The following is a 12,275-nucleotide window of genomic DNA, read 5'->3' as shown; positions in this document are numbered from 1 at the left end:
CAATTTACTGTTTGTGGATTTGGCTTTAGCTTTAGCTGCTCACAGAGTTGCATCATTGCAGCACAATATTTATAAAACGTGTCCCTGAAATTTCACAGTGGTCTTCAAACCTTCAGCATGTTCCCAAGCCAAGAATAGCTCTTATCAAATTAACACAGTTCCGTACTTCTAGTTTTTGTACCATCTTACAAGATGTACACTTCACCTTGGTTAGTCTGTTAGTGTGTCTTGTCAAGCCAAGTGGAAACAGGAAACAAGTTAAGTGGACAGGGAAGAGCTCTCCTGCAAGCCCAGCTAAAAGGTATTTTTATTGATGGAGTAGATGCAGCTTTACTAACCATGAGCTGAGAAAAACAGGAACACTCCACAGTATTTGACAGCAGTGACACTGATGTGTGACAGAGGTTTGCGCTTCGCACATCAGCTGCCACAGTGGCAACTTGAATGTTACAGTTATATTTTTGCCACTATATGCAAACTGTGACCAGCATGCATAACTCAGGTAACGGCTCCCAGCCTGGGAGCTCTTTTTGCTGTACATCACCACCACACCACTGCTTCATCACTTAGTAAGTTGGTATAACAGCTGAGAGATAATATTAATGGTGTTTGCTGTGATGTATATGAGGAATCATTTAGGGATTTTAAGACTTTAAAAGAGTTAGAATAGTTTTTTGTACAAAAGGCACATTACAAATACTGTTTAAAACTTTAGGGTAAGGAAGATTTAAAGAAATTAATGTTTTTCAAGGGGAAGGATGCATTAAATTCATATATAAAATTATAATAGCAACTGTTTTCAACTGTGTTAATAAGAAATGTTGGTAACACTTTATTTTAAGGTTCACTAGATTTACTAGTTGCTTATTAGCATGCATATTACTAGGATATTGGCTGTTTATTAGTACTTAGTATTAGTACTTATAAAGCACATATTAATGCCTTAATCTGCATGACTTTATTCTACATCCCTTATTCCTAGAATAAAGGGCAACTCGGCCATCATTATGTTAAGCCCCGCCCACAGACCCAATACGCGATGTGATTGGCCCGACCAGAGTTTGCCGTTTACAGCTCAGAAGGGTATTGAGAGTTGCTAGACGGCACTCGCGGCAGATTAGATTTGCTGCCGCTAGGGTGCGTCTAGATTTCTAGGCTAGAAGACTGGAGTAATGGCTACTGAAAATTCAGTGTTGTTTTCACAAGATTAAATTACATTTAAAACATATTTAAATGGAAAAACATATTTTAAATTGCAGTAATTTTTCACAATATCACAGATTTTACTGAGTTTTTAAGCCATGGTGAGCATAAGAGACTAATTAAAAAAATGAATAAAAAACTATTAAACAGTAGTGTATTTAGTGTGAAACATTTACACAATGAAGATTTTAAGGCACCAGACTATGATGAAATATCATGCAAATTTAACATAACATTTCAGACTTTGAGTACTCTTCTTTCAAAAAAATGGTATGTCAGATGTTTCACTTGATAAGGCATTTAAAATATCTTTTTAATAACTTTTGATGTCAAAATTTTATTTAGATCTTACTCCTCTACATTTTTCTCATACATAAAAGCTTTATGAAAACTTAAACATCTTAAGCTGCTTACAGAGGCCTCCCTCTGTTCTGAGTCTTTCTTCAGCTTTCAAAAACTCTAAGGAAAGTATTCAAGAGAAACGGGGCTGGCAGAATAACTCGAAGCGCAATCAATGCTTTGTGACAAAATCTTATCAATAATGCAACAGGAGCTACCTAATCTGCCTTTTACAATACACAAACTGGCACAAGAGGCAGAGGAGTGAAACAGGCTCAAAGAAAAAGACTAAAATACCCCTTGAAGGCAGAGAAAAAGAGAGCATTAGTACTTTGGGGAGCCAAGTGGTTTGTTAAAGTACAAGAGCCGGTTGGTCCTAATGCACATGGTATAAAGTACATGAGCAGAAAACAGAAACGATGAGGTGCTCATCCCGCTGTGTGTGTGTGTGTGTGTGTGTGTGTGTTGGGGGGGAGGGGGTCGCCACTCTCATCTATTGGAACATTCCGCTCCAATGAGCGTTTCAGCAGATTACAATGAAACCGAGAGCAAATATGAAAAAACATCTGGCTTTGCATTGTGCATGTGCATGTGCGTGTGTGTTTGCATTATCTTCAGTTATCAAGAGACTCTGTGGTTCCACTTTATATTAGGTGTCTTTAACTACTATGTACTTGCATCAGAAATACAACACACTTTTGTTTTAATGAGTTTTACTGAGGGGATATGGGTATGTTTAGGGATAGGTTTGGTGGTATAGTTTGGTTTAAGTGTGGGTTAAAGGGATCATGAACTGAGAAATCAAATTTTCCTTGAGAGTTTTACATATAAGAGGTCATCATACTATATGAATATCCTGTAAGTTTCAGAACAGAAAACTTCCTTATTAGTCCAAAAACAGCTTTTATATTAACCAAGTCCATCAAACGACTCATTGTGAATGTGCCCATCTATGGATAGGTGAAAGACTGCCTCTGCAGAAGAAAATGAACACCTGCTTCATAGTTAAAAATATGGCCCCTGCCTGCTGGCGTGTTAGTGAGATGACAAGGATTGCAGAGCAACACAGGATCACATCTAACCACAATATAACCACTTTCATAGCATTTATCTTTTGGAAGGAAATTTATTTTCAACAATGTGAGTGTCTCAGTTGAGCATTATGTATTTGTATTCACTACATTTCACAGTGGATGCTTTGGTAAATCATTCGAAATTTCAGCACAGGCTTTGCAAACAGACTTTTACGATATGGACTCAACTGTAATGCGAAAACATGTAAGTAACCGTGTTAATTATAATGGCTGATCTGTGATTTCTGATATATAATGATTCATGTAGTCAGACAGTCTTTGTCCATGTGTCAGTAAATCAAACCACTGACTAAACTGTCGAATTCATGGTCAGCTTTACATTGTTTCTCTTAGTAGGATAAAAATATTCTGTTATTTAAACTCTAATTAAATTATATACAGAAAGTGATCAAAGAACGCTCTCTTCAATCACTGGGGCTATCAATCAAACAGCGCCAAAAAAGCGTTTATGTTCCAAAACTCCCGCAATAATCAACGAATCTGTCATTTACACTGTGTTTGCATTGTTAGTTATGATAAAGGCATTCATTAGTGTGCAGAAAACGAGTTGCAATGACTAGATCACTGCATTCATGCGCTCAACATGTCTGTAATCGGCTACAATGATCACTGTAACCTTTCATGCCACGATCTAAATATAATTATATAGTCAACATTCTTCATGATGAGTTAACCTTGAGAGCTGTAATAGTAGAAATGTGCTAAACGTATTTTGAGAGAGTTCCACATGTAATGCTTATTAAATATGGAAAGGTGTCGGCCAATCACAGCAGTGAGCTTTCATATGGATGACATAGATGACATATCAAATGTTTAAACTGAGAAAAATGTATAATTTGAAGGGAAAAATAAGTTGATTTTTTTAAATTTCATGACATCAACACATCTCCAAAAAGGTTGGGACAATGCCATGTTTACCACTGTGTGGCATCGCCTCTTCTTTTTATAACAGTCTGCAAAATTCTGGGGACTGAGGAGACAAGTTGCTCAAGTTTAGGAATAGGAATGTTGTCCCATTCTTGTCTAATGCAGGCTTCCAGTTGCTCAACTCTCTTAGTTATTCTTTGTCGCATCTTCCTCTTTATGATGCGGCAAATGTTTTCTATGGGTGAAAAATATAGACTGCAGGCTGGCCATTTCAGTACCCGGATCCTTCTTCTACACAGCTATTATGTTGTAATTGATGCAGTATGTGGTCTGGCATTGTCATGTTGGAAAATGCAAGGTCTTCCCTGAAAAAAGTCTGGATGGGAGCATAACGGTACATTGTTCTGGAACTTGGATATACTGTTCAGCATTGATGGTGCTTTTCCAGATGTGTATGCTGCCTATGCCACATGCACTCATGCTGCCCCATACCATCAGAGATGCAGGCTTCTGAACTGAGCGCTGATAACTACTTTGGTTGTCCTTGTCCTCTTTAGTCCGGATGACATGGCGTCCCAGTTTTCCAAAAAAGAAATTCAAATTTTGATTTGTGTGACTACAGAACAATTTTCCACTTTGCCACAGTCCATTTTAAAGGAGCCTTGGCCTAGAGAAAACGGCTGTGCTTCTGGATCATGTTTAGATCTTTTTTGACCTATAGAGTTTTAGCGGGCAACAGCGAATGGCACGGTGAATTGTGCTTTCTGGAAGTATTCCCGAGTCCATGATGTTATTTCCATTACAGTAGGTTTCCTGTATGTGATGCAGTGCCGTCTAAAGGGCCAAAGATCACGGGCATCCAGTATGGTTTTCCGGCCTTGACCCTTACACACAGATTGTTTCAGATTCTCTGAATCTTTGGATGATATTATGCACTGTAGATTATGATAACTTCAAACTTTTTCTAGTTAAGTAAAAACATGGATGTACACAATATCTGTATATACATTTACTTTAAAGCTGCTTTAAAACAATATGCATATTGAAAAGCACTACAAATAAATGTGAATTGAAGGAAAAGTTCATTGTATCAACATATTAATTTAAATGTTAGTACATTGTTGTTAAGGTATTAGTTAGGTATTTCTAGGCATATACCACTTTATGTTATATGATATATGTCTGTATATTTTTGGTGGGTAAATGTCTGAGACTCAGTAAAAGACATTTTCACATTCCTTTCTCTTGGACAGATGACAATTTGATGCATGGTGACCTACACTGTCTTTGGTCCAGTGCTGACATTAGTCCGTCCTTGTCTAGTCAAGTTATTTGTGTTGGCACTAGCTGAACTGCTGCCACAAAAAGTCAGACAGAGTTGACAAAGCCATAATCTCGGTCTATCTTTAATTCATTACATATGCAGTATTTCCCCACTCTGAATAGTAATTGTGAATACAAATCATAGACACAAAGCTGTACTTAATTAAATCCAAGTCTTTAAACCATGAACCTGTAATGAAAATGTCATCTTTAATAATAACACACATTTCAATCCTTACAACAATAAGTCTTTGTGAATTGTCAGTGCAGATTACTGTGAACTGCCAGTCTAAATGCTAATTATTTATGTGCTGTGTCTCCATATCATGTTCTGAATGATTAAGTGTTCTCTCTTAACCAATTCAAATCAAAGTTAATATAATCAAGTAGGGGAGATTAGGACTAGTTCTCACACTTTTCACACCAGTGAATATTTCGCTTTACTTTTTTTTTTAGAGTTTACTTTTTTATAGTTAATTTTAGAAATTACACGAACTACAAGTAACTTTGCAAGTAATTCTTATAAATTTCCAACTACATGTCAACTAACTCTCATTAGAGTATTAGTAGAAGGTTAGGTTAGGTTTAGGGTTAGTAGAAGTTGAAATGTACTTGTAGAGTTACTTGTAAGGTCAGCAGAATGTCTGTTGCAGCAGAATCAAAATAAAGATAAAAATAAATATAAAAATAAAAATGTTGGCAGATATTAAGCAGACAGTCTACTGATACTCGAATGAATGCTAGGAGTAAAAATGCAACATGCAAAAGTTACTGGTAGTTAGTAGAATGTCTCAAGTAAACTATCGAAATAAAGTGTGACCGAAAGTTTATTTTTAAAAGTTAATTTCTATAAAGGCTCATACCTAAAAAGTATTTTCACAGTGTTAGCTTAGGGGGTAAATAAATGCAAATGTTGCCTTTTGTGACAACATGACCTAATGGCAGTTGTCACACTTTATGGGAAAGTTGTCATAATGAGAAGTTGCTATGTAAAAGCTTCACATAGCTTTTCAGTAATGTTTTTACTAAAATTAAAATGTTGCCAATATGACATTTACAATATATATATATTGTATATATATATATAAATTGAAATTTTACTCAAAAACTTATTGTTACTGAAATATAGCTCTTGTGACAACTTCTCCGTATGACAGCTAACCTCCACAACCCTTATTTGGGTTCCTAAAGCTATTGAGATATCAGCTTAGTCATCCGTGAAGCCACCAACAAGTTAGAAACTGTGACAATATTCAACGTCCAACAAAACAGGGTACGACAGAAAGACTCTGGGGCACTAAACAGGCAATTTTGATCCTTTATGTTCTTGAAGAAAACAACACATATTCAAATCCATGTCAACCTTGAGGCACACAATGACTAGCTAGTTTGAAAGCAGAGGCATGTAAACCTGTGCTGAGTGGTGTAGTATGAACACAACACTGTACTGTGCCATATTCCATTATCCTCTCTGAGGATAGACTGACAGCTGTAATATCTGTCTGTACTCATTCACAGTGTGAATTCCGAGCGTGTGCGTGATGGGGGGCGTTTTTCGATTGTAGTTGTTGATGTGTGTGCGTTGTCATCTGTGGCAATGGGGTGAGGACTTTGTGTTGATGTGTTTGAGTATGTGGCTTTGGTAGTTTGAATGGGCATTTTTTTGTTGTTCTGTTTTTCTTTTAGAAAGTAGGGGGAAACAGTCATGAAAATAATTTTTAATTCTAAACACAGTTATATGTAGTCTACATGTAAACGTGTAGCCGATTTTCTCCATATAGTTGTTGTCAATATCATCTCTGATTCCCACCTATGTTTAGCCAATTTACATACTGTTTGTACTTCTGTATTCTTTAAAACTGTATATTCTGGAAAAAAAAGTGTCAGCTAACTATAAAAATATGCATCAAATTATATTTTAAAGTTTTTCAAAGGGAACATTATAGGGTGCATTCCTGATTCATATATATATATATATATATATATATATATATATATATATATATATATATATATATATATAAGCAAAATGATCATATCAAAATTTAGGAAATAGTGAAATAATAATGCGAAAGAATGGTAGACCAATGTAAAGAATATGATTAATTATTGATTGGGGTTTTCTTGGGATAATTCTAATAGTTTTTAACTGTGGAAACTGTCATTGTCACACAGCTGGCATTGACTGATAATTTATTTAAATGCCCCTTATTAAATTATCTGAATTTTGAAGAAGATCTAAATGAGTTATTGTGTGCTGAGAGGATTTATGGTACAACAAAGTCTGTATATAATGCATTGAAAATAATGGTGGATTTTATTTTTTTTCATTCAAGAATTTAATTCAGATAGATCAAAGAAAAGAATCATCAAAGAAAATGGAAAATGTGCTGTGCCAGCACACATCACTATTAACACATTAATAAATCCGGACAAGATTCTATCAGCTGTGAAAATCATAAAGAGTCGAAGAGAAACTTTACACCGTCGACAAAGCCTGCAGATTCAATCTTTGCACAAATATCTTGGCTAAGATATAAGCACATTGAGACCACCACTTCTCAGCACCTTGCTGGCAATGAACCTGTTGTAAGTTCTGAGCCATTGTTGATTGATAACAAAAAGAGATGATCGTTGTCCCCCTCCTTTCAATACTATCCATAATATTTGCCCCTCTCTGAATATGCGCTACCAAAAAGTTATTTTCAAAATTTTGCATGACACATTCTAAAGTGAGCCTTGGTAGCAAGAATGAATATTTCCTGTTCACTGTAATTAATTCTGAGTTGTGGAATTGGGTGCATCCAGCTTTTCTTTGAAAACGACTTCCTCTGAGATGGCTTTAAGTAAAAACTCTTCCTCAGGGTGCACAGAACGGCAGCCAATACAAAGGCGACATAGACACTGCAAGTGCCAACGTATCAATAATGCAAGACTTTACGCTTGCGTGAACCCAAGGATCGTAGACAAATGAAACATTAAAAATTCATAGCATCATCAGCAAAAAAGAATGGCGAAGATTCAGTGCAGTTCAAAAGGGACCCAGAAAGCAATTTCATATTTTGGATCTATTGCAAGACCAGACAGAAAGGGTGATGAAAAAAGAGTATGGCAGAGTAAATATAACCACCCAAACTAAGAGATATATGACGGGCTTGAATGAATATCATTTGTGACTCATAAGAAGGTAAAGTTTTATTGGGATGTAGTCAATAAATTACCATAACTTGTTAAATCGTTTTGAAAAATCCATTTACTCCTTTCAAACTATTTTTTCTGTATGACTATGATGGAGGATAGTATTGTAAAACAAACATTCCTTTTCTTTACTTTGCATTTTTGTTTTTAATTTAAGTTATTTGATATGAATTAAACAGTATATTTCTTCAATATTTAAACATTTCTAATATTTTTTGCACATAAGCATTATTAACATATTGCCTAAAAAGCATCTTTCAGAATTATAGAAATGATGAAGAGTATTTTATTTCATAAGAACAATACTTTTCATTATGATCCCTGAGCTCTCAATGTTGAAAAATAAGAAGATATCACCTGTTACACTGAGAAAAAGCTGCTTTAAACTTTGTCTGTGCCCTCAATATTATATATTTTCCCTCAAATTCATAACATTATAGCTGATTGTGATAATAAATTATATTGAAGTAAATGATTCACACAGTACAAAAGAATATGTAGGACTACGACTCTGTCTAGCACAGTCTCTAAAATCATATTATACTACGAGGATGCATTGTTGCTCTGTAAGGGTGAAAGTGCACACTTTATGCGTTTTGATACTTTCACCCTCCACAGCACGTGACGACCACGGACTGTTCATGTGATACTGAATCCCGAGACAAAACTGTAGGGGAAAAAAAACTATCTTTACTCTCTTCTCCAGTATGAAAAAAAATAAATATATAAATATTTATATGCTCTTACCTCAACATAATTCCTATTTCCCACGCAATGAATCCCCAGACAGCCACAGAACGCAGCCTTTTCCGAGTCATCTCAAGTCTTGATCGGCATAGACATACACTCCTCTGTGAATGCCTGTGCTCTCTTCAGCACTTCTGGCTTCTTGACTTCAGGACGCTGGACAGCGCTCCAGCTGTTCTTCCTTCACTCCTATGCACTGAAGGCTCGTCGCGCACGGCAATCGCAAAGGAATCCTTCATAATCTTATGAAGCGAAACACTGGAGGAGATGGAGCGCTGTTTTAAAGCGTGCGGCAGCTGAAGTGATTCTTGACATATTCAGACATATCTGAGCAGAGACCGCCCCACACAGCGCGCTTGACTGACAGTGCGCTTCTCCACTCTCACCGCGCACATGCATGTGCAACGCTTACTTACAATTAGAGAGAACTGAATTTGAATACTTCCCCTTACTCGTGCCAGCCCTTTGACTATGAGAGAGCTGCTCACGTGATTTATAACCCACCGTTGAGTATCACAGGAATTGTCGTTGCAGTGGTACTATAATATTTATATTTGTAATATAGTGATATGTTTTTAAATTAATAACATTTTACAACATATGTTATTATATTTCATTTAATAATTATTATATATGCATGTACTCAACTAGTCCTTCCTTCCTTCCTTCCTTCCTTCCTTCCTTCCTTCCTTCCTTCCTTCCTTCCTTCCTTCCTTCCTTCCTTCCTTCCTTCCTTCCATCCTTCCTTCCTTCCTTCCTTCCTTCCTTCCTTCCTTCCTTCCTTCCTTCCTTCCTTCCTTCCTTCCTTCCTTCCTTCCTTCCTTCCTTCCTTCCTTCCTTCCTTCCTTCCTTCCTTCCTTCATGAGTATTCCTTTTTGGCCCCTCCATCCATTTGATTTCATCTTGGTGTATTAGCAAATAATGCACACTTTACATTTTGTGGACATTGTGTTTATTAAAAAGACTGTAAATTATTTTCCCAGGAGATGACAATGCTTGGCAACACTTTATTTTGATGGTCTCTTTTGAAGTAATAGTAGACTGTCTGCCTATTATTTGCTAACACATTATTGTGATGGACCTCCAACAGAAATTCTACTGACTTTAAGTCATTTTGCAAGTATATGTCAACTTATTCTAACCCTAATCTTACCAGTCTACTAATACTCTACTAACAGTCTAATGAGAGTTAGAATTTGTAGGTGCAATGTTACTTAAAGTCAACAGGGTGTGTTAAAGGGACCATCGAAAATAAAGCGAAACTCAATACTTTTACCATAAGTACCTTTTAGAGAAGGAAAAAACAACAACATTACCTTTTCAGGATGGAGTATATTTTTCATTTTATTTTGGCTGATTATTCAACCCTGCAACAGTGAACAGAAGAATACTGAAAATTAGGTATTTGTAATATCAGCATTGATTATTTTTCTAATAAACACCTTACAGTGTCAAAAAACACCTTTTCAAAATGGAAAAATATCCTTTTTTTTGTAATACTTGATTGCTGTCTTCAAAATGGAAAAAAAAAGCCTGATAATGATAGGGTAGCTCCAACTAGAATTTGATCTATTTTATTTAAATAAATGATAACCCATTTCAGGTTTGATTATGGCTAATTTTCAGTATATCATTGCATGGAGTTATATTTAATCTTTGTGGGTAATAACAGTCATTGCAAGCTGACTGTATCAGTAAGCAATGACGAAACTAAGAGCAATGTAACTTGTGAGTCATACATGATGGCACATGCTAGAGCACATGCTGATTCCCTCTGTGCTGGAACGTACCCGGTCCAATCTGGCAGAGGGGCACTATGTTGTATTTTGGTATATAGGCCTAGCACACTGGGCGTATACTGCCTGTTTTTGATTTACCCATGAAATCATCATTGTGTTACAGTGAGTGACAGTGTCTGGCATGGGCTGCCGTAGGCAGCGTGTATGGCACAGCTGAGACCGGGTGCATCTGAGCGGCATGTGTGTGCCCACTCCTGTTTATTGTGCCACGTTGACCCTGTTCCCGGCTTTATGCCATTGCTCTGGAATTGAGCGATAAGCTCAAACGCTCTTTGTTGCCAAAGTTTGGCATTAGGGAGCTTGGGTCTACTTTTTTACTTTTCATTCATCCTCTTCTTTAAAAGTTACTTTTGTGTGCTTTAAAAGACAGCAAAGACTAGAAAATAAAAATGATGTCCATTCTTGCATATACAAACCCGAATGCAAAAAAGTTGGTATACTGCACAAATTGTGAATATAAACGGAATGCAATGATGTTTTTTTTATTTCCATATTTTATTCAGGTAACAACATAGACAACGTCTGGGGACTGAGGAGACAAGTTGCTCAAGTTTAGGAATAGGAATGTTGTCCCATTCTTGTCTAATACAGGCTTCTAGTTGCTCAACTGTCTTAGGTCTTCTTTGTCGCATCTTTCTCTTTATGATGCAGCAAATGTTTTCTATGGGTGAAAGATCTGGACTACAGGCTGGCCATTTCCGGATCCTTCTTCTACACAGCTATTATGTTGTAATTGATGCAGTATGTGGTCTGGCATTGTCATGTTGGAAAATGCAAAGTCTTCCCTAAGAGACGACATATGGATTGGGAGCATATACTGTATTGTTCTAGAACTTGGATATACTGTTCAGCATTGGTGGTGCCTTTCCAGATTTGTAAGCTGCCCATGCCAATGCACTCATGTAACCCTATACCATCAGAGATGCAGGATTCTGCACTGAGCGCTGATAACTACTTGGGTTGTCCTTGTCCTCTTTAGTCCGGATGACATGGTGTCCGAGTTTTCCAAAAAGAACTTCAAATTTTGATTCGTCTGACCACAGAACAGCTTTCCACTTTCCACTTTTGTCCATTTTAAATGAGCCTTGACCCAGAGAAAACACCTGTGCTTCTGGATCATATTTAGATATGGGTTCTTTTTTGACCTATAGAGTTTTAGCAAGCAACGGCGAATGGCACAGTGAATTGTGTTCACCGACAATGTTGTCTGGAAGTATTCCTGAGCCTATGTTGTGATTTCCCTTACAGTAGCATTCCTGTATGTGATGCAGTGCCGTCTAAGGGCCCAAAGATCACGGGCATTCAGTATGGTTTTACGGCCTTGACCCTTACACACACAGATTGTTTCAGATTCTCTGAATCTTTGGATGATATTATGCACTGTAGATTATGATAACTTCAAAATCTTTGCAATTTTTCTCTGAGAAACTCCTTTCTGATAATGCTCCACTATTTTTTGCAGCAGCATTGGGGGAATTGGTTATCCTCTGCCCATCTTGACTGAGAGACACTGCCACTCTGAGAGGCTCTTTTTATACCCAATCATGTTGCCAAATTACCTAATAATTTGCAAATTGGTCCTGCAGCTGTTGTACATTTAACTTTTCCCGCCTCTTATTGCTACCTGTTCCAACTTTTTTGGAATATGTAGCTCTCATTAAATCCAAAATGAGACAATATTTAACATGACATTTCAAAATGTCTC

The 12,275-nt window shown here is 36.7% G+C and overlaps 1 protein-coding gene across 2 annotated transcripts in view; it reads right to left on the bottom strand.

Annotated features, from left to right (window-relative positions):
* glra3 (glycine receptor, alpha 3) overlaps positions 1-9,206 on the bottom strand; it is a 67,597-nt gene extending 58,391 nt beyond the window's left edge. The window contains exon 1 of one of the 2 annotated variants that reach the window (XM_067441334.1): positions 8,772-9,206. In XM_067441334.1, coding sequence (XP_067297435.1) covers positions 8,772-8,842 — 71 coding nt within the window. In that variant the 5' untranslated portion in view covers positions 8,843-9,206. The remainder of the gene's footprint in view (positions 1-8,771) is intronic. The other variant, XM_067441335.1, reaches the window with a different exon arrangement.
* Positions 9,207-12,275: the final 3,069 nt, after the last annotated feature.

The sequence above is a fragment of the Pseudorasbora parva genome, chromosome 4 (assembly GCF_024679245.1).
Source record: "Pseudorasbora parva isolate DD20220531a chromosome 4, ASM2467924v1, whole genome shotgun sequence".
Lineage (NCBI taxonomy): Eukaryota > Metazoa > Chordata > Actinopteri > Cypriniformes > Gobionidae > Pseudorasbora > Pseudorasbora parva.
The sequence above is the reverse complement of the archived record's forward strand: the minus strand, read 5'-3'. Positions and strand labels throughout refer to the sequence as shown.